General features: G+C 37.4%; 1 protein-coding gene across 1 annotated transcript in view; it reads left to right on the forward strand.

Annotated features, from left to right (window-relative positions):
* COL21A1 (collagen type XXI alpha 1 chain) overlaps nucleotides 1-26,032 on the forward strand; it is a 79,915-nt gene that overhangs the window by 19,147 nt on the left and 34,736 nt on the right. The window contains exons 9-16 of the mRNA XM_061460596.1: nucleotides 1,076-1,138; nucleotides 10,562-10,615; nucleotides 13,158-13,211; nucleotides 16,802-16,855; nucleotides 17,657-17,710; nucleotides 18,868-18,921; nucleotides 18,999-19,052; nucleotides 23,012-23,065. Coding sequence (XP_061316580.1) covers nucleotides 1,076-1,138; nucleotides 10,562-10,615; nucleotides 13,158-13,211; nucleotides 16,802-16,855; nucleotides 17,657-17,710; nucleotides 18,868-18,921; nucleotides 18,999-19,052; nucleotides 23,012-23,065 — 441 coding nt within the window. The remainder of the gene's footprint in view (nucleotides 1-1,075; nucleotides 1,139-10,561; nucleotides 10,616-13,157; nucleotides 13,212-16,801; nucleotides 16,856-17,656; nucleotides 17,711-18,867; nucleotides 18,922-18,998; nucleotides 19,053-23,011; nucleotides 23,066-26,032) is intronic.

A 26,032-nucleotide genomic window follows, 5' to 3' on the forward strand; every position in this document is an offset into this window, starting at 1 on the left:
AACTGATATTTTAACATTTTCAAGCTAAAGGCACGATATTTCATAGTTTAGATAGTATATTTGAAAGCAATTTTACTTCTGCTCTAATTTCAAACCTGGACTTCTTAATTTGGACAGTAATAATTCTGGTATGCTTTTCTAAAGAGACATTATTCTATATCCCTTTTTCATTTAGTTCAGCATTACATTGCTGTGGTTTATATGTGAAAACATGTTTTTTCATAGTCACATTGAAAGCTAGTTTCATATCCTGTTTATAACAATTCTGCAGCTGTAATTGACCTGCAGGTCTGTTGATGGTTCAGGTTGAAGAACATAGCACCTGCTTAATGCTCCTGTAGATGTAAAATGTTTCCATAGACCAACTCTTACTGGATTTTGCTGGGCTTAAATCAAGTCTGTTAGTAAAATAAACAGAGAACTTTGATACATTCAGAGGGTATATTGAGGTGGAAGTTCCTGCTTTCTTACCAGAAGCTCGAAGCCTGGGGAACTGATTTTTCTTTTCATTTAACATGGTCATAACAGAGGTTATCAAGATAATTGCAAAAGGCTTATAAGAAGAAACCTAATGGATTATATATATATATATATATATTTAAGACAGAAATAAGTATGTGGAGAGGAGTTTAGTATTTAGCAGGTTTTGATCCTGGTTCCTGCCTTTCCAGTGCTTTTGCTTTAAGAGCCAAAGCAGATGAGAGTTTTCTTCAGGGTAGAACTACAAGATTAACAAGGGTTTAATAACTATTTCTTCATCTGTCTGGTCAAAAGTGGTTTTATTTCTGTTCAGATGTTAAAAAGCTTGAAAGCATTTGAGGTGCTGGGCCATACTTGTGCTGTGGCTGAGGGTGCTCATTTCTCCCAAGTCCTGAACAAGAAGTTAGGGAGAATTTCCCCAGGGAGGGGGCTACAATATCAGTTCTTTTTTTGCTGTAGGAATTACTCCTCAATACCAAGTATCAGGGCTCGCAGCCACTGTTTTGTGGAATTTATCAGGGCAAAGGTTACTCTATGCTAATTTTAAAACGTTCTTTCATATATGTTGTGTGTTAACATATTTGCTTCTCCATAGGGTGACCCTGGGCAGCCTGGGAATCATGGTTATCCTGGGCAGCCTGGTCCAGATGGTAAGCCTGTGAGTACTAAAAACTTAGTCATATATTGTAAATGCAAAACTAACAGGAGAAAATACATGATACCTGATTTTCAAATTTAGATGATTTTGTGTCCGTTCTTTGAAACTGTGAATATCACTTGAGCGCTATCTGAACATAACAATTCTATGAAGATGTCATTCATAGTGTTTTTGTTTCAAGCTAAAATGTTGTAAATATGGCAGCATGAGTTAGGCACTGTTGTATAGCAGAGAACAGGCTATGAGTGCTCCTGTTAGTCTTTGCATCAGTTTGCAGCAGTTACCACCTGACCTTCAGTCTTTACTACTTAAGAATTTTTGTATTAGAAGGCGCTTTTGGGCAGATAAAATCCTGTCTATTTTAGGGATTGCTTCTCATGTTTAATGTGGGTTCATTTAGTTTCTTTTTAGGCTGCCACAAGTAGTCCATCAAAGGATGTATATATGTATATACAATGTTAAAAACAAAAACATTTTGCAGTTCTAGACATTATGTGTTAAAACATACATAATAATAATACCTGTATTTTTCTCTTATCCTAGGTTTTACTTTTTAACCTGGCATTTCATTATTAGGGATGGTAAAGACTGGAAGAAAGTAGATGAATAACATATGTCCCTAAAATAAAAACTGCATATTTGGCAATGGCTCATCTGGTCTTCGTGGTTACCATACTTTATTGTAATAAAATTGTAATAAAAGCAAATAAGTGTATAAAAATAGTCTAAAGTTTCAGTAAAAAGTATATTAGATCTCTGAATCTAATTGGAAGCCTCTAAGATATTGGCAGCCAAGCTTCCCTGTTGAGTAGGGTTTTGTTAACAGACTGCAGTCTGTTATCACCAAAGTGATGGTGTGTATCTGTGTTAAGAGAAGGCAGGCCAAAAGTTGTGAGACTTGACCACCCATGTTTCTAAGAATGTGCCTTCTGATGTTGCTTAGTGTTCTTTAGAAGCTACTTTAATTATATTATATTAATTTATATATATTTACTAAAAAAAAGATAATTTAAAAGACAATTGGGTGCATTAATTTGCTTCTGAAAAGAGGATAATTTCTCTGCTTGGATACCAAAAGCAGGAAAACAAAAGTGCATGCACGTACTAGAAGTTGGTAATTCATTGTAGCTTTTCATTCTTATTGTGAGGATAAAATTTTATGCTTGAGTCCTTAGGTTGTAGTGTTATTTTGAGATCTCCATGGTGAAGTAGAAGGGAAGGTAAGCATCATGTCCTGAAAGCCACAGAAAATACAATTAGGAATGAGTCCCAAATACTGTCAAGAATTAAAATATAAGATGTTCCAAAACATTAGAAAATACAAGTGGATGAGTGCACAGAAGACAAAATCATTTATGACAGAAACATTGTATTATGGACAGGAGAACTAAAAGTCTAAGGGTTTGGTTGAGACTTAGAAGGGATATTAAGTTTTTGGGGGCATTTTGGTCCACACTTGAGAAACTAGAGAGATTTCAGAGAATGGCAAAAAAGGCCTGGACTGGACCTTTCAACTTCACTTTTAGCAATTTTTCTGTCCTGTGGAAAGATTCATGAGGATACTGTAACTAATCACAAGTCTTTTCCAAATCTGCCCTTGCTTATCCATTTTAGTACCTCTAGCATGTTGTTCCTACTAAATTCCTAACTAAGTTATTCTACTGTGGTATTTTGAAAAATAAAGTGATACTGTAAAGACAGGATGGGCTGGATTTTGGTAAGGAACTGTCAGTTTCCATTCTCTCTTAGAAAGATTAAGGCTTCATTTCAGATGCAACAGTATTGTTTTAGAAACAGTTTATTATGACTTTTTCATACTTTTATTAACAGGTTCCTACTTCAATGCTATATATCTTCTCATAAGCACTTGAATTTTTAACAGTGTGAATCATGAAGGAGAAATAAGTTAGTCTTTCTGTAACTTTGTTATCTGGCAATTATGTTTTTTATGATTTTTTGCTTGTGAGTGAGTCATAACGTGCATAGATGGGCATTCAGTGAACATAAAGGTTAACAAAAGCATCTCAGACAATTTGCAGAGAATCAGAAAGCCCCACTAATGGAGAAATGTCACTATTTTCCTGAATTGAAGTTCCTATGTTATTTGAAGTGCTTACAGTTCAATCGTATAGCTTTATTAACTAATTTCTTTGAAGTATCAACTGTAACTTTTTGCACTTGTTCTTTGTAAGGACATAATTAGATCATCTGCAGCTCTGGCCGGTACATTACCATTCCTTACAGTAGGTTTTTGAGTGCTTTCCCAGCTAGCTTTTAGCCATGAGCAGCAGGGCACCCTTTAGATTCACTGTGCAGGAAAACAGATTACTCTCTCTGTCTTCTTCTTTCTGTTTTACTTATTTATTTGCTAATGCAAACTCACATTTTATGTGCTATCAGTGATTTTCCTTCTTAGAGATAACTTTGCGTATATGGATCTTTTTAGCTGTATCACCTGGGATCTCTGAAAAGCAAGATCTTCATTCAGACAGCACAATAAGCTTACAGGTAGTTGTGTAGTCAGTGTTTAATCGAATGACTTTTGCATGAAAAGCTTTTCTTGGAAAGTCAGTCTTCTCTGTTCCCAAACACATTTTTATGTTCTCTAAAGTTATTCCAGTTTGCCTATCTGGTATTCATTTTCTTGGAACAGTATAACTGGTCAACAAAATGTTTCTTCCTCTGAGAAGGGTTTTAGGCATGCATTTATATTACTATATGTAACTGACTTTTAAAGTAAAACAGCAAAGAAAATTTAGTTTATTGTTTGTGGGCTGGCTAGATTGTTGTAAAACTTTGTTTCAGTCCAGAAAAATTCAAACCAATTCCCATGAATATCTTCAATATTCCCAGAAAGCAATTGTTCACCTGCTGTTAGTAAAATTGTTTGCTCTAATATTTGGGAAGGTGAACATAAACATGACTCATTTTCAATCATTCTTTAATTATTTTTCCTTTAATAGTTCTGTTTATAGATTCTTTGTTTTTTCTCATTAATTGCCAGCTGTTTATTTTCCATACTTTGATATATACAGAGAAGATCAGTTGAAGTAACTGGAGAAAAGCGGAAAAGTGAGAAGCATTATGAGTAACTAAAATACTGTTTTTTTTTTCAATCAAAAATGTAATTTGGGACCTGAAATAATTACATTGTCATGTCAGGAGAAATCCTACTGGTAAATAAGCACAGGGCTAAAAATAGTAAACTGGAACCGATTTTAATTGGCATTATTCATCAGAAAGAAGCAGCTGGAGTGATTGCTGGACCTGGGAACGTTCAGCAGCCTGATTGCAGTCACAAAGCCATTCTTTTATTTCAAAAGATACTTCATATGTACTGGGGAAAAACTCAAGTTAAGGGGAAAAATAAATGAACAGAGTCTATTCAGTGATCACTTGTGGTTTATAGAGGAGATAGGTTATTGGTCTGCTAAAAGCAATTAAACAATACACTTATTTGACAATTTTGAACTTTGACGCACGTGGCTAGCATATCTGGACAATTTTTCAGTATTCCAACTAGCTTCATTCAGGAAAGTTCGGAAACATTTGTCTTGTCTTTACGGTGTCCACAAACAATAAGTACTTTAAAAATAATCTGGTGAGACTGACTTTACTGATATACCCATGTACATAGTTCATATGGTTTCAAAACCTTCACATAATAAGTAGTTTCCAATCATTCCAATATTTCTTTTTTAAAAAAGGCCTATAGTACATTATTGCAGTTGTACTACCTAGAGTTTACTAATACTTGGCGACCAACTGAAGACCGAATCTTTTATGATGGACTTAGTGTACTGGCAATAGCTGAGTATTTCAAAAGTACTTTTGGAATAAAAATGGGTAATAGTTTCATGTATATATAGAATCATAGAATCATAGAATCGTTAGGGTTGGAAAGGACCTTGAGATCATCTAGTTCCAACCCCCCTGCTGTGGGCAGGGACACCTTCCGCTAAATCATATCACCCAAGGCCTCGTCCAACCTGGCCTTGAACACTGCCAGGGATGGAGCATTCACAACCTCCCTGGGCAACCCATTCCAGTGCCTCACCACCCTCACAGTAAAGAACTTCCTTCTTACATCCAACCTAAACTTCCCCTGTTTAAGTTTGAACCCGTTACCCCTTGTCCTATCACTACAGTCCCTAATGAAGAGTCCCTCTCCAGCATCCCTATAGGCCCCCTTCAGATACTGGAAGGCTGCTATGAGGTCTCCACGCAGCCTTCTCTTCTCCAGGCTGAGCAGCCCCAACTTCCTCAGCCTGTCTTCATACGGGAGGTGCTCCAGTCCCTTGATCATCCTCGTAGCCCTTCTCTGGACTTGTTCCAACAGTTCCATGTCCTTTTTATGTTGAGGACACCAGAACTGCACACAATACTCCAGGTGAGGTCTCCCGAGAGCAGAGTAGAGGGGCAGGGTCACCTGTCCTATTGGATGGTTTGCCTGTGGATTTAAGTTGGTATAAACTCTGCAGCTACTTTTCTCAGGAAACTTTCACAGACATAGTTGCTAATTCAGCTGTAAAATGTTGCTCTCAATTTCAGAAAAATAAATATTCCTCAGTAGCACACTGTGACATTGTTCTTCTGAAAGGAAATATGATTACTCCAATCTAATTCAATCACGTAATGGCTTTACCAAGACCTCCTACTTTGAAATCAGGGCGAAGCCTGATGCTGACTTGAGTTGCATCCAGCTATACATTTCAGGCAAAAGACTGTATGATTATCTTCATAAGATAATCATACATAAGAAGCCAAAGGTAGATGATGAGGATAAGCACCTAAGTAGGGAGCAGGAAGTTATACTCCCTTGGTACATCATCGCATCTTCCACGAGTTTGAAGTTCAGGAACTCTTAAAGCTTGATTTATGACTTTTTATTTAATAATCTTGATAGATTTTTTTTTTTGTCTTCCCTCTTGTTGTATTTGAGCCCAGAACATCATTCTCAGGTAAAATATACCGCTAAGAGCTCGGAGCTATGAAAGCCTTTGCAGATGACAGAGTAGCCAATGGAAGGAAGTGTAATCAAATGAATTAAACAGGCCCAAACAAAACAAAGCAAAACCAATTTTAAAATAAGGCAACATTCAAGGCAACAAAACCTGCTTTCTGTACTTCTCCCATAATAATGTTTATGTGATTTATTAATCTTTGATTAAGAATCACCCCTAAATTTGTGTTGGAAGGTAAAAGTGGCATTTAGTTATCTTTGTGATCCAATACTGGATCTACCCTTCATTTTCATGTTTTGATATGTGTAGACAGAGGGGCTTCACTGCAGAGGCAGTTCTCATAGCTTGCAGAAGCAGATGCCATGAGAAGCCCTTCTACAGGGCCGTGCTGTTTAACGGCGGGAGGAGAGAGGAGATGACACTCTGAGCTCCTGAGTTACCCCTGCTTAAGAGAAGGGAGTAAGGTACAGGGTCTAAACAGTCCCACTGGAGAGGACTGCTCAACTGATCCACATGTTCAAAGAGGTGGGAAAAAAAAGGCAGTAGGAACATGAGTACAAGCATAGTGAGGTGTTAGAGAAGATTGTTTGGGGGTGAGAGCGGAAAAAAGCGCCTTGAGAAAAGGAGGAGGAAGGACCTGAGGCAAAAGCATTAGATGATAAATATCTTCTCAGACAAAGGCTGAAACAAATCAAATACAGAAAGTCCATTCTAACATTTCTGTTGTATTGCAGGATTTTAGTTACTGATATTGCCAATGAGGGAGAAGGTCATACTGTGACTGCAAATTTGAGCGTAGGTGGGGATACATGCCTGAATAGCAATAAGAATTTCTGTCCTTTAAGATGTAATGTATTTTTGAAAGGGGTTTGGAAACTTCTCTTCTAATGCTTTAGATAATTGTGCTTCAAATTCACTTTAAGGAGGCTTCCACAAGAGGTCCACAGACCTCTCTGTCAGAATGTTTTCCTACCATCAAGTAAAATCTTTTTCAGTTGAATTCAATTATGCTTAGTTACATCACCCTAAATGGGTCTGTTTACTCAGTGTTTACAGTCCTTAAATATCTTTAGACCATTACAGTTGATCCTTGGTTACTTCCTAGCCAAGCTGAGCTTGTTTACTTCTCCCTTGGCTTTCCTGCTGTCATGCCTTTGTCATTTATGTTGTTCAGTGACTCCGAAAGCTTTTCAGTAAGTCAGCATGCAGTGCAGTTGTCATTGCCTTATCAATATGACCTCCATTTTTATTTGTATTTTATATATTTCTGATATGATTCACCTGTGAATGCTGCCTGGACTTTTTTCTTTAGGTGAGTGCATTGAAGATACACCTGTAAGATTTACTCTGCTATTGCACCTAAGTTCTTTGGAATTAATAATTGTCATATGTCCTTCTTGCTCAGCTCTTTCCTTTACAGGTAAACAAACTTTTGTTTTTCAGCAAGGCTCTTATTCACTGATGATAACAGTGTTGCTAATTTGACTATGTCCTTTATGTAAGTTCTTTGGCCTAAGAAGTCTGTTCAACTTTTTACCTCATAATTACTTATAAATTATTTCCATTTTCTTTAATATTCCAAAGTTACATTTTATCTGTGGTTTTTGTTTTTATTTCTTGTTTTAAATATCCAGTCATTTGGTACAAAACTTAGCGTCTCAGTATCTTGCTGTTTGTCACTTCACCTTTACAGATTTTTCAGGCACTAGAAATTTATCAGTATTGTTCCACCCACAATAAATTGAGAGGGAGATTTTGTATATTCCTGATTTCAGTTGCATGGATGTGAAATAACGAAAAAGAATGTAAACAAAGCGCTGTGGAGTAATGCTGATTGACAACATTGATGAAACATTATAGCTGAGGTTGAGTCTGACACCTACATTTAGTGTTTACGTATATACAGAGTTACTGGGTGTCTAAATTCCTGTATTAGTTAATGTATATTTAATTAATATACCCCGGGAGGTGTGGAATTCTAATGCTATAAAGTATTTTGTCTTCCCACACTGCTGCTTCAAAAAGATGAATGCCCCCAAATATTTTGTGGCACTATCTTCTAACACTGGGTGTGTGTCTAAGGAAGCTCAAAAGGCAGGAGCTGTCTGTGTTTAGGCAACTAGATTCAAGACTGAATATCAAGTTCAGGGTTAGCTAGAATACTTTTCACACCATTTGTGGGTCTTCTGAAGAATTCATGAGTGAAGAGAAAGTCCCAGTAAAAAAAATTCTTTCTTTTTAGTGGTGAATTTGATGCTTTCACCTTACTTGAAAGTTTACCTTCAGTCCTGAACTCACCTGTGACGACTGAAAAGGCAATTTTCACTTATATCCCTTTTATGTAAAATGTCAACTATGGCACATCTGTTCCCAAAGCATATGTATGTACGTCACATACATACTGCTATTGAGAGCTTCGAGGTTAAGGGAAGAGGAGCTAACTGAACTGCAAAAAAATTGTAGGAGTTAGTATGTAGACTGATGGTCCCTACTGGAGAAGGAGTAGTGAAGTAAAAGGGTGCTTAGTTTTTATGAAAGCTGATTTTCATAATTTATAGAAGGTTTTTTTAACTTGTCCAAACAATTGCTGTGTTATTTGTACTGGACGGTGATTCTTGTTTTTGTGACTTTCTGTGGATTTCCTTTTGAATGTTGGCTGTTCCAGCTTTCCGGTAAACAAACGCAGGGACAATGAGTTTGATTTGCTTTAAAATTGCATTACATGATCTAGCTCTGAGCTAAATATGCAGTTTTGTAAGCCGAAAATTCTTCCATCCTCCATTCATCCTGTGAATTTTGAAATTCAGTTCAGCCAGGAAATTGTCCTTCTCTACTTCTTCCCTTACTCAGGTAAAAGGAAGGGAAATTGCATTTCAGAAATCTAGAATGTGAAATAAAGTTTTATTTATGTAGAATTGCATCCTACAGGAAGTCATACAAACTTTTTTACTTTCAATAAATAAATGGATAAACTTTTAAAAGTAATTCTTTTTTGCTTGGCGAATTGTTTCAGCTACCAGGGAGGCCTGTAATCAACCTGGGAATGCTGCCCCATTTACAGTTAAAGCTGATTTCTCTAGAACTGCCTTGAGCACTAAAAATGAAATGCTTGATAAAGTATCTATGTATGACAGAGACCTAGAATTCTGTTTACTTCTGTACTAACCATTACCAGCTGGCTCACTGGGCATCTGCTCAAATGTGTTTTGGGAAGAGGGCACAGCAAGTACTCTCTTGTATCTAACCAAGCAAATAATTTTAGCTCTGTTTATTATCTCAGGAAGCTTTGACTGATTTAGAGAAGAAATGAGACATATACATTGCTTTCTTTGTACTAAAAAGGTTCTATTAGCTCCTTTTTACCAGTTTGGAAATTCCCCCCATTAAATTTTGTGCTACATTTTAAGACTGAAACTCATTTAGAAATAGGATTATTAGTTCTTCCAGTTCAAATCAAGATCAAGTTCAGGGTATTTGAAATTGAATAGTCCATTTTATGGGATTTATCAAATTCTGTTTGGGCTCTCTGAGCCAAATAGTCTCAGAGACTTACAGGACAAGTTCTCCTCTTATTCTCAAAAAAATCCCTCTTTGTAGCTCATTTTGTCCATTGGAATGACATGTTTTTTCTAGAGCTCAGTAAAATTCCTAACCTTCAGTTACTTTTCTCTGTTAAAAGATTCTTCTAAAGCAATTGTTAATTTTGCGTAAAAACTGGCTGTCTTAGCTGTGCTAATTGAAATCCGTCTACCAAAACAGCTTAGGCATATCTTTTGGGTGCTGTAAAGGTTCCCTTGTTCTGACAATGTTGATTTCTAGTAAAGCATTCCTGAAATTCTCTTTTCAAGTCACAAATTATTTACCATTTCTTTCTGTAGTCCCAGTCATCACATTATTTATTTATTTTTTAACTTGCATAGCCTGTTGTATATCCTGAAGTTCATAGCTAAGTGCTTAGTACTGAGAATGGACTATTTTTTTTTTTTATTTAGAGGTACTATAAAACTAGCTGCATAATGTATTAGAACGTGCATTATTTGTTAACACTTACGCCTGTAACTGGAAATAAGCCTTTAAAAGTCCTGTCATTTTTCAGCTATGTTTCTTGAGAGAGAGAGAGAGAGAAAAGGTGTCTACGTATGTGAGTCTTGTTTTTTTTCTTCCTCCAAGTGGACATAAACCAGTGTGTTTGTCACATTCTCGTGTAGCAGTTCTAAAATAACAGATTTTAGCATAAGGTTTGGAGTCTGCAGACTTCAGATGAAGAGATAAAAGCTGAAATCTGAATCTCAAATTTATAATTAGGACAGCATTTACTAAAATTCGTGACCCAAAATGACAGGGTTGTGCCAACAGTTCTTTAGTGATCAGGAAGATTTTTTTTTTTCCTTAAATAGGTGTTTGGAAATTTGTAAATATAACTTACAAAAAGTTACAAGTCTTGATTTCTTTTCCTTAGGGATATCAGGGATCAGCAGGAGCTCCAGGTATCCCAGGGACTCCAGGGGTTCAAGTAAGTTTTAATTTCATGCTGTGAATTTGGAAATCTGGGACAAATCCTACCAGCTCTTTCCCAGTATCCATTGCTTGTCATTGAGAGTTGAGATGTGGGTAATGAAAAGGGCTCAAGGGATGACCTGAAGTCAGGGGCTGTCCTTGGGGGAATTGCTTTGGAATTCGCATGGCTTTGGGGTTTGTAGGTAGAATGACAATTAGACTGTAATCTAATCAGTGCTAGGTAAGGCCTGTAGGAGCAGGATTCGGCTGGAGCTTAGACGATCCCCAAGCCAAATCATAGAATCACAGAATAGTTAGGGTTGGAAAGGACCTTAACATCATCTAGTTCTAACCCCCCTGCCATAGCAGTGCCTTCAATTTTTCTGAGAATCAGTAACAGTAATCTGAAGCCTTCTGAGTGTGATTGATTACTCACAGTTCAAAAGAAGGTTTCAGATAATGCCCAGACTGATGGAGGAGAATTCTTTTTTCATTCTTCAATGTATTAATTTAGTAGTCCTTACTGAGACAGTTATTGAAACCTGTGCTGTATTTTACTTGTGGCATGATCCACTCTGGCTGTGTAGTCTAGGATATATTACTTTGTTGAATTAAACATCTGAGAACATGCTGGGGCCAAGAACAAGCCTGCAACATGACATATGTGAAAGCTGTCTGATGGACATTTCAAAGGAAGGGGACATGCATCAAAAAAAGTGTGACCAGCAGGTTGAAGGAGGTGATTCTTCACCTTTGTGTTGCTCTCATGAGACCCCTGTTGGAGTACTGCATCCAGCTCTGGAGCCACCAAAATAAAGAAGGACATGGACCTTTTGGAGTGAGTCCAGAGGAGGGCCATGAAGATCAGAGGGCTGGAACACCTCTCCTGTGAAGAAAGGCTGCTAGAGAATGGTCAGCCTGGAGAAGAGAAGGCTCAGGGAGGAGCTTAGAGTAGCATTCCAGTACCTAAAGGGGCCCTGCAATAAAGCTGGAGAGGGACTTTTTACAAGGGCATTGAGTGACAGGACAAAGGGAAACGGATTTAAACTAAAAGAGGGTAGATTTGGATTGGATATTAGGAAGAAATTCTTTACTAGGAGATTGGTGAGACACTGGAACAGATTGCCACAAAAAATTGTAGATGTTCCATCCCAGGCAGTGTTCAAGGCCAGGTTGGATGGGAAACATAGATCAGAACCCTGATCTAGTGGAAGGTGTCTTTGCTCATGGTAGGGGGATGGAACTAGGTGAGCATTACAGTCCCTTCCAACCCAAACCATTCTATGCTTCTATGACATCTCTGAACTAGTACAGACCGTGTTTCCCAGTAATGGGTTATGATAGTGTGCTGGACATATTTGGTGCTTGGTTCTGCTTTCATATCTGGTTACTGAAATGATGTGATCAACCTGTTGACACATCATTCTGCAGGTCATGTTGTATTACATAGAATCACAGAATCACAGAATCCTAAGGGTTGGAAGGGACCTCAAAAGATCATCTAGTCCAACCCTCCTGCAAGAGCAGGGTAACCTACAGTACATCACACAGGAACTTCTCCAGGCAGGCCTTGAATATCTCCAAAGTAGGAGACTCCACAACCCCCCTGGGCAACCTGTTCCAGTGCTCTGTCACTCTCACAGTAAAGATGTTCACATGGAACCTCCTATGCTCCAGTTTACACCCATTGCCCCTTGTCCTATCACTGGACATCACTGAAAAAAACCTAGCTCCATCATCCTGACACTCACCCTTTACATATTTGTAAACATTGATGAGGTCACCCCTCAGTCTCAACTGCCTTCTTTATATCCTCTGTCTCCAGGGCACCCACCTCATTCAGCAGTGGGCCTGTACTGCTTCTTGTCTTAGTTTTATTTGCTATGTATTTGAAGAAGCCCTTTCTATTGTCCTTGACCCGACTTGCCAGATTAAGTTCCAAGGAGCCCTTAGCTGTCCTAATTGCTTCCCTACATCCTCTAACAGCTGTCCTATATTCCTCCCAAGTGGCCAGCCCCTCCTTCCATAATCCATAGATTCTCTTTTTCCGTATGAGTTTGCTCAGCAGTTCCTTGTTTAACCATGCTGGTCTCCTGGCTCGCCTACTTGACTTCCTACTCATTGGGACACTCTGATCCTGAGCTTTGAAGAAGTGGTCCTTGAATGCTGACCAACTATCTTGAGCCCCTTTACCACCTAGTACCCTTTGCCATGATACTTCCCTTAGCAATTGATTGGAGAGGCCAAAGTTTGCCCTTCAGAAATCCAGAAATGTGGCCTTGCTAGGTATTCTATTCTTCCCACACAAGATCCTAAACTGACCATCTCATGGTCACTGCAGCCCAGGCTGCCATTGACCGTCACTACTTCAACCAGACCTTTCTTGTTGGTGAGTACCAGATCCAGCAGCGCTCCTCTCCTAGTTGGTTCGTCCACCATTTGCATTAAGAAGTTATCATCAGTGCACTGGAGGAACCTCCTAGACTGTGAATGACTGGCTGTGTCTCATTCCCTATCTGAGTTAGTATTTGAGCTGGTTCTAATTTTTTCTCTCTTAGGGACCACGTGGCTTACCAGGTATCAAGGGAGAGCCGGGGAAAGATGGGGCTAAGGTAAAAAAAAAAAAAAAAAAAGAAAAGTGATAAATAAAAAATTAAATTTTACTCTTACCATTTATCATTTTTGGTTATACTGCTGAATATTGTTGGCTGAACAGTCTGAACAGTATCAATATTTTCACATGAGTCTTCTGTGAGAATTATTAAAAAATGCAATAAAGAAGGTATAAGAATTCTAAAGAATGTGTCTTCAGTTCTGAACCTCTTCTGCTTCATTTATTAGAGTTTATATAGGCTTTAGCACTGCCAGTAACACCTTTATTCTACTGAATAATTTATATTTAGAAAGCGTATCTTAATATGGATACCTGTAAGCACAGTTTTCTATGGATACCTGTCAGAACAGTTTCTTTCTATCTCTTTGCACTCTTTTTAAGTGAGCATCCAGATGAGCTGGGTAGGAATTTTTGGATTGCACTTTTTATCAGAAAACACAGACTAATTGAAACCAAACCTTTTTATGGAAAATTGTAGCTGAGGTGTGCCCAGTAGCTTGTGGCTGCAGACAGATGTGTAAGCTTATATAAAACTCTCTTCTTGTAATCATGATGAAGTTGAATCTGGACCTCCTGTATACACGGTGAATAAACTAGCCACTGGCTATAGGCAAGTCTCACTGCTGTGTAAATAGTTGTGTCCACCCTTCTTTCACACTTTTGCCCTGTGTTTAGAAATGTTCTAATTTCCCTATGATAAAAACATATTTTTGTTTTGCTTTATTAAAAAAACAAAGCCTTTTTTGTAAAATACACACTTGTTTTCCAAACAGATTTTACTGTAAAATTTTCTTTTTCTAAAGTTCCTAATATTAAAAGCATATCCTTAAATTCTTCACTGTGCAGCAGAGTTCTCAAATGCATAATTAGAGCTGAAAAATGTGCTTTTGTGGCTTTAGGCATCTTAATCTAATTGATCTTAGATATTAATCTAATTAATCATTCAGTATTGGGCCACGTGCAGAAAATAAGACACTGATGATGAAAAACTCTATTCTCCTGGTGGTGCAGGTGTCGTGGTTTAAACCCAGACACACAGCTCGTTCACTCACTCCCCCCCTTCCTCCCTCTTTCTTTCCTTCCCCCCCCCTTCCCCCAGCCCGTTCATGGAGGGATGGGGAGGAGAATCGAAAGAATGTAACTCGCACTGGTTGAGATAAGAACAATCCAGTAACTAAGGTGTAGCACAAACCACTGCTGCTACCACCAGTAATAATAGTGATAAGGGAAATAACATGATAAGGGAAATGAGTCCAACCCCAAAAGAGAGCCTGTGCCCTTCCGAGTAACTCCCAGTTACCTCCCCGGGCATGATGTGCTGTGGTATGGAATACCTCTTTGAGTAGCTTGGGTCAGGTGTTCTGTCTCTGCTTCCTCCTGGCCTCCCCTCCTCCCTGGCAGAGCATGAGACTCAGAAAGTCCTTGGTCAGAGTAAACATGACTTAGCAACAACTAAAGACATCGGTGTTATCAGCTCTATTCCCAGGCTGAAAGTCAAAACACAATACTGCACCACCTACTAAGAAGGAGAAAAAATTGACTGCTACTGCTAAACCCAGGACAGCAGGGTTGTGACAGATAGAATATTTCCTAATGCTCAGTCCAGCCTTGTTTAAAATGTGCCAAGAAATAGGGCTTCCACCACTGTTTTAGAAAACTTCTTCCACTGTAAAATATGTCTTGCCATTAGAATTTTTTTCCTGATGATGCATCCCAAATTTTCATCTCTTAATTTCATCCCGTTACTTGTAAAGTTTCTGTAGCAATTAATTTAAAACTGTTTCCAGTTTTGGTTTATCCAGTAATTGAATCACTGCTTCTGAGCAGAAATTGAGGCTTCATTCTTCTTCATTAAGAAGCAACGGATGCATGAAGTGTTTATTTTATAAGCTTTGCTGATTTTTTTGAACTCAATTCCATTGCCTGTTTTCAGTACTTTTTTATTGAGTGATATTTTGATACTAACCCACAAGCTATCATTCCTGTGGTCATGTTCCTGTCTTCTGTGAATATGTGACTTCTACATGAATGGTTTTGATAAAACAGAGACATGATTTCTCTTATCCTTTGTATTAGAAGTTGAAATATCTGCGCATAATTTACTATTACTCCTTTATGATTGAAATATATTAAACAAATTGAAATCTGTTACTCCGTATAAAGTTAGGTATTAACAGAGAGAAAACATTGTGATTATCCAAAAATGATTTAGTGATTGGGTCTTTGTTATGAATGAAGCAAATCCTGTCTACTGAAACAAGCAACTAAGCTTGTTTTTATTATTTCAAGTCAGGTAGTGACAAATTATTACCAATTATTATAAAACCTATGAGGACAATAAGAAGAACTGATGTTTTGGCTTGTATTTTTAATTACCAACTGCTTTTACCAAAGTGGATTCTTTCTTGCACTGGAATGAGAACTGATTTGTCAAAGTGCCTGTCGTGGTTTAAACCCAGTCAGGTAATTCGTTCGCTCACTTCCCCCCCTTTCTTGCCCTCCCCCTGCTCTCAAAGGGACGGAGAGGAGAATCAAAAGAATGCAACTCCCACGGGTTGAGATAAGAACAGTTTAGTAACTAAGGTATAACACAAATCACTACTGCTACCACCAATGATAATAATGATAAAGGAAATAACAAGGGAACAGAATACAACACCTCAGCACCAGCTGACCGATAACTCGCCCCCCAAGCCCGACCAAGCTCCGACCGATACCTCCTCCAACCCTGCAGTCTCCCAGCCCTTCCGGCTAACTCCCAGTTACATCCTGGGCATGACGTGCTGTGGTATGGAATACCTCTTTGGTCAGTTTGGGTCAGGTGTCCTGTCTCTGCTTCCTCCCAGCTTCCCCTCCGCCCTGGCAGAGCATGAGGCTCACAAAGTCCTTGGCCAAACCAAAACATCTCTATCAGCTCTGTTCCCGAGCCGAAAGTCAAAACACTGCATTGCACCAGCTACCAAGGAGGAGAAACATGACTGCTACTGCTGAACCCGGGACAGTGCCAAAGTTTTTTTCTCAGCGTATTTTGTTTAATGTGGTTTATTTTTTAGAAAGTATGTAATACCTTATTTTTTAATACTCGCTCGTCTCGAGTAAGTGCTGAGAAATTTGATAAAGTCAGTAGGACTTTAAAATTTTCAGTAAGAGGTAGGAGCAAACCCGTCTCAGATTTAGGGCATTTCCTTATTATTTGAGAATTAGGATTGGATGGTGCAATTATCTCTACAAAATCAGATGGTACAATTATCTCTACAAAAAAAACTCTACAGAGATTTTTCCAAGCTCTTTTCAAGCTTTTTTTCCTTTTGTCAGAGTTAAATTGCTGCTTTTGAACCTCCATAAACCTCATTGAAAGATTACAGTAAAATTTATTCTAATAAATACAGTGATTTTTTTTTCTTGTATGTATTGAATCTTGTTTAAAGATCAACAGACTCTCATCAGTGAGCATACCAGTGATATGTAGTTGATATGGTGAAATATAACATCTTTTTTCTATTTGTTGATCATTGAGAATATGAGTGTTACTGTAGTATATTACTACTGATTTACATATAAGGATTTAAAGTGTGTTTACTCTTTTAGGGTGACCGTGGATTACCTGGTTTTCCTGGATTACATGGGATGCCAGCACCAAAGGTTGAAATTAAATATTTCTTGTTACAATATTCATGTGTTTTACTTACTCTATAGTTTAACATAAAGGAAAAATAAGTTTATATACAGTACTAGGTAGGTGCATTTGATGACCTACATAAAATGATGTGATCCTGAAACTGAAGGAAGATACATGCCATGAGGCTTCATTATGTACATATCAAGCAATGGAAATTACATGTTTTTTTAAATTTCTGTTCCATGGGATTCTTTAGTAATCATTTTGGAGTTTGATTTGGTACTACTTAGAATCATCTTCATGACAAATGAAAGCCTTGAAGTCATTGAATTTGAGTGATAGCATTTTGAAGGATAGTTCTGGTCTAATACAGTGAGTTTATGTGTTGTGTTCCCATCATCAACCGTATCTTTTGCTCTTCTGTGTTGGTACTCAACTGAATTTGCTAGTTTTTCCAAATTTGTGTTTTAAACTTTTCATATAAGGCTTTCAGAAGATTGCAGCACTTTAAAGAACTGAATTTTCACTTAGGTGTCTACCTATATTGAAGTGACCAGAAACTCAAAGAAGTGCCTTATACTGAAAATGGAAGCATAAAGCCTGGGAACTGTCAATAGTCTCACCAGCAGCACTGGACATTCTGGGCTTCTCCTTTAGGATTGCTTGGAAAATTCAAAATTTGCATTTACTGTCTTGAATACATTTTTTATATCAGATGGAGCTCTTTGCCTGCTTCATTTTACATGTATGCATACTTTGGGTATATATGTATCTGTATATAACTACTTCTGTTTTAAAAATTAACTTACACACATTTTGTCTAGGGAGAAAGGGGTCCTAAAGGAGATCAAGGAGTGCCAGGAATATATGGAAAAAAGGCAAGTAAGCAAAATGGTATTGGTATCTATGGAGGAGTGATCTTGCCTGGCTGCCTAATGCTCCCCTAGCCACTCTCTCGTTCCCCCTCCTCAACAGTACAGGGGGAGAAAATAAGATGTAAGAGCTTGTGGGCTCAGATAAGGACAGGGAAACCGCATACCAGTTACTGTCATGGGCAAAACAGACGTCTCAGGGAAACTTAATTTAATTTATTGACAAGTAAGATAGGTTTGGATAGTGAGAAACAAAGACAAAAATTAAAACATCTTGCTTATGTCTAGTAATGTTAAACTCACGCTCTGCTTATTTGAGTATTTTGAGAACTCTCTTTATCCTTCTGTTAGTGGATTGATGTAATTTATTTTAACATAACTCAAAAGGGAACATGTTCCCCAGAGAAGCTGTGGCTGCACCATCCCTGGCAGTGTTCAAGGCCAGGTTGGACGGGGCTTTGAGCAACCTGGTCTAATGGAAGGTGTCCCTGCCTATGGCAGGGGGGTTGGAATTGGATTTTCTTTAAGGTCCCTTCCAACCCAAACCATTCTGTGATTCTGTGATTTTATGATGAAAATGCTCATAAATATGTTTTAAATATATATCTGTCTTTAATATGGGGTATAAGTAAAAATTATATCTTAAAGAAGGCTGTGCTTTTTAATACACAGAAATGAACATTAACAATACAACCAAACAGGGGAGAGGGAGAGGAATAAGGAGAGAGAAGAGAGGAACACATGAATGGAATGAGGCTGATAGCGGCCTGGAAGAGAGATCTTGGTTTAATCCATAATTCATATAAACCAGTGTGTGCTTGTATGTAAATATTTATATTTCAGAGAACATATTTTTGTCATCCAGTGTTAACAGTTACATTTTCACCTATCGCTATATTTTCTTCATGTATTAGTTTAGAGTATTAAGCAATTTGGAAGAGGCTTCTTGTTCACATTACTGTATTTTAGATCATATGTATGTTTCTGTAATGGAGGTTAGTTATTAATTGACCACTGGCTGTGTTAAGAAAGAAACAGATCTTCCATACATTTTCAAAATTAGAAATAACATACATGAATGATAGGTTAAATATACTGAGTTTACAGCAGTAGTTACTTTGTTGTTTTTTGTTTCTTTTTTTTTTTTCTTTTTTATTTCTCAGGGTTCAAAAGGAGAGAAGGGTGATATGGGGTTTCCAGGAATGCCTGGGCGATCTGTAAGTTATGTGAAGACAGCTTGCCTTTACTTTTGCTTGTTAATTCACCTGCTGATGACTGTTAACCGTTTCCACAGGGAGATCCTGGCAGAAGTGGGAAAGATGGATTACCAGGAAGTCCCGGTTTCAAGGTAGGTACAAATGTATATTTGTATCTTGCCAAAGTCTTCAGTTGCTTTGCTGTTGGTCTAAATACACGCAGGTTATTCTGTGGAGAATTACTGGAAATTAAAATAATGTGAGTTACTGGGAAATGTCAAAATTTACTGTGGCCAGTGGGCAGACTTCATTGATTTCAGTTGGCTTGTGAGCAGGGGCAAAGCTTTTATTAAGAGTGCATTAATGATCATCAGAGATTGTTTATACTTTGTCTCCCTTACCCTGTTTGTGTTTCTCTAACTCTGTGGATGTTAATAAGATTTATATATAAGCATTCCCTTCAGAACATAACTGTTGTGTACAGTTAAGAAGGAAGTAATCAAATATTATTATTACTTTTAAAGGGAGCTGGGTGAAACTTAGGAGAAAACACCTTCAGGATTGGATTCGTGTTTATGTTTGTATTCTCTTCAGTGTGCAGTGCCTTTTGTATTTAATTTGAACAGTTTTGCAAGTGGACTAGGTATATGTCTACTGCAAAAAAGACTACAGTATCTAATATTTCCATAATGTATTGCAGTCTGTGAGCTCACTGGATGTTTTGTTTACCCAGTTGTTGTGTGCAGTGTTCTAATTGGTGAAAAGATGGATTTTAGCAGTACCAGTTTAAGTTAAGTTCATAGGAAAAAGATTATTAATATGTGATGCAAATGTTAGGTTGAATTGATCTAAAGAAACTTTTTAACAGCTGCTTTGTTCCTATAATATTTTTCTTAATAATAAAAATGTAGTGATCTGGGGCTGCTCAAGAGTAATATTCCTTTGTTGTCTAAAACTGCAAGTGCATTTATCTAAATTCCTATTTACTGTAGTTGGAGATCTGGGTCTTCCATTTTGTGACCATGCTTGTCTAGAGCAGTTGGAAATACAATGGGTTATCTGTGACACCTGCTGCAGCAGGGAGATGTGACACAAGATGCGTGAGAGACCTAAACCCTTCCAGGCAGCAGCTGCCAACAAGGTGGATCCAGCAGGATCCCAGGCTTGCTCAGGCTGGAGGGGAAATTGTTTGGGACATCTCCTGGACCAGCCTTGTGCTCACAAATGGGACAGTGCTGAATCCATATGAGGTTGCTCAGCTGTTTCTGGAGAACATCCAAGGATGAAGACTAAACAGCTGGGCAGTTTGTTCTGTCCTTGACTGTCTTCATGGTGAAAAATATTTCATCCTTATTTGCAGCAGGAAATGGATGTACATGTCTGTGTTGAAAACTGAATCAAGCTCTTAGAAGTACAATAAATAGAACCTCTGAAGTAAATTATAGAATTAGTAAGATCATTAGTAAAAGTAATTCGGCTGCTGATTGTTACCTGTTATAACTTTTATGAGATCAACTCATAAGTTTGCAGTCCTATTTGCTGGTTTTGGGTACCCCAGTGACCTGTAAGTTTTATTTCAGGAAGACACAGGTCTCCTGTAGGTGGCACCTACATACCAGATGTAGAAGCCTTGGCTGCCTTACATCACCTACACAGGACCAGGTATTTGTGATTAGGTAACTAGATCAAGCCCCTGTTCACTGTAATAGGTTCTTAGATCCCTAATGGATCTCTAAACGACTTCAGGTAGAAAAGTATGTGTAGTCATCTTAATTTGAAGTTAAATGGGGGAGTTATCACTCACACATAACGCTACAGCACTGTTATCCTAAAAGTTGCCCAACTTCAATGTGTAACTAAGCATCCTGCAATTCAAAAATGTATTATTTAGGAGAATACATCTAAAATAATAGATTTTTAAAAGAGCATATGAAACAACTTTTATGGTAGGTAAACTCAGTATTTCCTATTTGTTCTCTTTGGAAGGCCTAATGACACTGTAATAATAGGTAATGGAATAAATCTATTTCATGACAAATTGGTGTAGTTTTGTTTCTTTGTTTTGTGGTCAGTTTTTTTTTTTGTTGTTGTTTTAGGGTTTTTGTTTTTGTGGTGTTTTTTGTTTTTTTTTGGGGGGGTGGTGTTTGTTTGGGCTTTTTTTGTTTTTTTTTTGTTTTTTTTCAAGTGCCCAGAAGTTTATACCCTTAAAATACACTAGTAAAAGGAGTTGTAAATATTAATTGTGGAAAAGAAATATTTTCTTATTGCTCATTTCTGTGGTTAACATCGTCAATCAACAGCAGATTATTTCTATGCCATGCAAGGATTTTTTCTTTATTTCTTACTTGGTTTAGTTGTAGATACTTCTACATTAATTTCATTTTGATCTTCAAATCCCATTAGTACTTGCCTACAATTTGTCATTATTAATACATATCTGCAAAAGCATGTATCTCTGATACTTGCAAATATGTCAGGCAAAGAGAATTTAACAGACATTCTTAAAACACTCGGCTAAGTTTATGTCTATGGTTGTAGTAGTCACCTGTGTTGCCACAGAAGTCAGTCATGGCTTAACCAGTAATGCCAGGGGAGTCTTCAGAGCAATTCAGCTCAAAGAAGGCAGACTTGTAGGTACCAGTTTAGTTGCCTGCAGAAAAGCATTCAGTGCATTTGAGATGCATCAGTGTCCAAAACATTGTAAAGGTGCTGTGTAAGTCCCATGGAAGGCCAGTGCCTCACACTCACACAAGACACCCTTATGTATCTCAAATGTGATCAAATGTCTATGTCCAGGCAATGAAACTGAGCTCCTGCTGGCTGGTCAGCTGAAACAAGCTTTCATCAATTGTCTTAACTAGACTTGGTTCTGATAGGACCTTAGTTACCTATCTGAATTTATTTTAGATGAATGCAGCCTTATTTTCAACATATATGTATAACTACACACAGATATCTCTGTGAAGTTCATGGAGAAATTCCTTTTCCAGTGTTATAGAAAGTATAAAATAGTTACACATTACATTTTTTTCCTCTCTGGTATTTGGTAACATGGATGGATAATAGTTGCAGTTGTTTAACATAAATTTTTATCTATCACTGCTGGCCCTTTTAGAGTGAAGTATTATATTGACAAAGCATGAATTCGGAAAATATTTTGATTTGGTTTTTATGTTTGTAAAGAATATGCAGATAATTCAGTATATTAGTTGTGTGAACCTGTGTACATTTAAACTGGAAGATATTTTTTTGACTATTCCCTTAATTACTGTAGTACAAAAATATACTCATTAGTTTTTATTCATTTTCTAATACAATAGTTAACAAAAGCCATATTCTTCACTCAAACATTTTGTCAGCTTGGCTTCAACATCTGCTTGCTATAAAACATTGCTTCATACTGAGTCTGTAATCAAATTCAAAGCAGTAACAAACAGGCTCTCTTTGAAGGAAATTTCTGCTGGAGCTTTCCTGTTTTCTTACAATATTAATTCTGGGAAAGAATGTGGGGAAAAAAAGCATGGCTTGAAACCCAGATGCTACCCATTGTTACGTCAAGTCCGTTTTTTGCAATTTTAAGTTAATTATTACCAGATTATATTTTATTTGCATTTGTTTTATGTTATTTTATTACTGGAATTATTCTTCAATTTTTCAAGGTATTTTTGATGTCATACATATTTTGTATCATACATATTTTGAGTAAGGACATAAAGATTTGATCATACCTGGTACTGCTGGATACTGCTTTGAAATAATTTTCAGACCATTAGTTCTACTAACAATTAGAAATAGCAGTTTATTACTATTTTATATGCTTCTTCAACCAGTAGTTGCTGCTCTGGTTCAAAAGACAATTAATTGTCTCTCATTTCTTTTTATAAACTGTTTTGAGAGCTGTCTGGACACAGCATGAGGGAATACGAGATTGACAACACTTCTTACTGTGCTTGAAACTGTTTTTAAGAGATGTTTGTTGACGAAGCCTTGATCATGTGTATTGCTTTTGCATTTTACTTATATTGAAAATAATAATTTGCTATTTGAAATAATTATTTTATGCTTTTTTTTTTTTTAAATATTGTATTTAACAGTCCCTTTTATTTCAAAGGGAGAAGTCGGACAGCCTGGATCTCCAGGCCTAGAAGGACATCGGGGAGAGCCCGTAAGTGATTAAACTGCTGTCATGTCCTGATATACTGATTGGTTTGGTTTGGGTATTTTTTTTAGTTAATGGATGTTATACTTCATGTTTCATCCATGTTGATTTGAATTGTTTGATATGTCCATTTTTGTAAAAGTGCTTTTTTATTTTCTGGAGCTCATCTTTAAATTTGGATTTAGTAAAAGAAAGAAACAAGCTTTAAAGTCAAAAATGCCTTAAAAGATACTTAACTATATTGCTATTATGTACCTCCTGTGGTTTAAGCCCAGCTGGTAACTCAGAACTGTGCAGCCACTCCCTCCCTCCCTCTCTTCTTTCCCCCTGCTCCCAGAGGGATGGGAAGGAGAATCAAAAGAAGTTGTGTATATGTTATAAGATTGTCTCATTATTGACTTCTTCCCTATTGACAGGATGGTATGGTTAGATATTGATAGTTACTCACACAAGGAAAGATTCTGGGTGTTTGCAGCTTTCATTTCTGCAACACTGTATATGTCCTTTCATATAATTGTTAATTGCATTTTTAAAGTTTATTTTTTTCCCTGTCTACATTCCCCTCTCCATTGTACAGTTTTATTGGCCTTTTACTTCTTGGCATCTTGTTACACTGTTCATGCTATCTGTATCTCTGTTCTTGCTTAGCTGGGAAACATGCTGATGCATTTTAAGTTTTGCTTGTTTCCAAAGACATTGTTGCCCTACTGGTGTTTGGGCAACTCCTCAGGGCAGCTCATTTTTCCTCCTCTTTATATGTGATAACTAGACTTTGTCCTCCTTACTTCCTTGTTTGGCTCTGTAAGGCCACCAGACTTTACTTGAAGCAGGAGAGCCAAGCTATCTGTAGAAATAGCTGGTGAGTCCAAATATCTGTAGAAATAGCTGAAAGATTTGAGTGTTGAGGGAGAGCCAGCTGTCTTCAAACCATCAGTAATTCTGTAGGTCAAGAGCAGTAAATGAAGCTCAGTTGGTAGAACACTGCCTTGCAGATGAATTATATTCTGAATTACATTTTAATTTGGAAGATGAGATACAGCTTTATACATTCAGATTTTTTTGTGGTATTGAACGTAGAGAGGCAGTATGTGTTATATGGTACTGAAATCCAGTAGAGAGTTGTGATAACTGAGAGATGGAAATAACACTTCCAGCTGAAAAATTCCCAAGCTCTTTAATTTAATTTTTTGTGTGTATTCCCCAAAATCTCATAAAACACTCTGAGTAGACTGCAAAACACTGGGCAATCATTCCCAAGAGACTTTCTTTCCACTTGGCTGGCTTAAGTGAAGAACACACATAATTGCTCAGTTGGCTTTATTTTTCTTCTTTTGCTGCCACAAATAACTGTGAGATGTATTAACCTTTTACAGTCTATGGTATCTTCAGATGTAAGAAAAACTGAAAGTGAATCTTCATTAAACCCCATGAAATAAAAGTCAATAGGATTTTGTATATAGTTAGGTAGTGCACCATAAGAAATGTGTTGGGATAATAACAAGACTTCTGTTATTGTCCCTAGCCTTGTTTTGTCTGTTTTCATTTTTAGAAAAAATGTTGTCTAGTCATGGTGATTTTTACTTTTGTTTTTTTTTTTTAATAATCTAGAAAACAAGAAGAAGTAATTCCTGATGTAGGGAATGCTAAGTATTTGATACTTTAAAAGCTGTCTTTTCGATCTAGAAGCTTTAGTGAAGTCTGAACTATAACTACTAAAGAAATATATTTTTCTTTAAAATTAATATAAATGCTTCACGATATGACATTTGTAACAGCAGTGTAAACTCATCACTTAAATCCCATACTTTTGCTTTAGAGCCAAATTAAGTGGCAGACTTAAGACATTAAAATTACTAAGAAGTCAGAAGTCTTTTAAAATAACCATAAAATAATATAAAGGAAAACTTTCAATATATAATACAACAACAAAAGATTTACACAATCCTAACATGGCAAGCCATATTGCGCTATATGATTCATTTGTAATCAGTGGAATTTCTTTTGAAGAGGAGGAAGTCTACACATGCTGATCAGAAAATTGCCTTAAGGTAACCAGTAGGAAATGTAAGACACCTAGTTATACCTGCTCATCTGCCTGTATTGCTGGTGTAGCACCAGACTGTATGTGCAAACATGGTGCTCCCATCTATTTAGAGCCTGGAGGAGGAGCAAAGGGCATTTCTGTGCAGCAGTTGTGTTAAAGTGTGTGCTTGTGGTTGTGTATAATCAAAGCTATCCTCAGCCATGGGATACGTGGGTACCCTGTTCAAGTAGAGGGTAGTTCACTTTCATCCGATGGAAAGTGAGCTGGATGTGGGGGCTTTGAGGGACCTCTTGTGCAGTTTATTGCTTTTGTTGTTTCTGTTGTTCCTCCAATGTGTATTTGATGTATAATGAGTAAGGGCGTCCTCTCTGCTCCTCTTCTGTGCAGTTCAGTGTGATTTTCTCTGGTGCCATACCCTAGTAGTCAGGGCACTGGTTTGGGAAAGAAGGGCTAAACTCTGCCCAGCCCTACCTGTGATAGCCAAATAGGTTGCCTAAGCCCAAGAAAGGCCTTGAACTGTATGACTCCATATAGTTAACCAGCCAGATGCAGCTGTGTCCCTAGGATGGCTCAGCAGGTTTCATGGATACCCCACCTATACAAACATGTGTGCAAACAGTTTTTATTTCTTCCATTCAGCCACATTAGTGTTAATAAATTAGACTATGTCTAACTTGGTCTTTATAAAACTAGCCATCTTACAATCGCTCTTGTGTTAGCGAATAAAAAGAGTGTGCTTGCGAAATGAATGCATCTTGAGACAACATCTAAGAGGCAACTGCCTAGGATGGAGAATGCAGCTGAACGGAACTCCCATTGCCTTTGGCCTCTGAGAGCTGTGGTTATTTTCTGGACAACATACTTGCTGGTATATTATTACTCTTATTAATCCCCAGATTTATGAACAGGAAAAAGTAGGTTGTAAAGCT

The sequence above is a fragment of the Pezoporus flaviventris genome, unplaced genomic scaffold (assembly GCF_033815535.1).
Source record: "Pezoporus flaviventris isolate CSIRO_AGI_PZ_B2104156 unplaced genomic scaffold, CSIRO_AGI_Pfla_v1 ptg000031l, whole genome shotgun sequence".
Classification (NCBI taxonomy): Eukaryota; Metazoa; Chordata; class Aves; order Psittaciformes; family Psittacidae; genus Pezoporus; species Pezoporus flaviventris.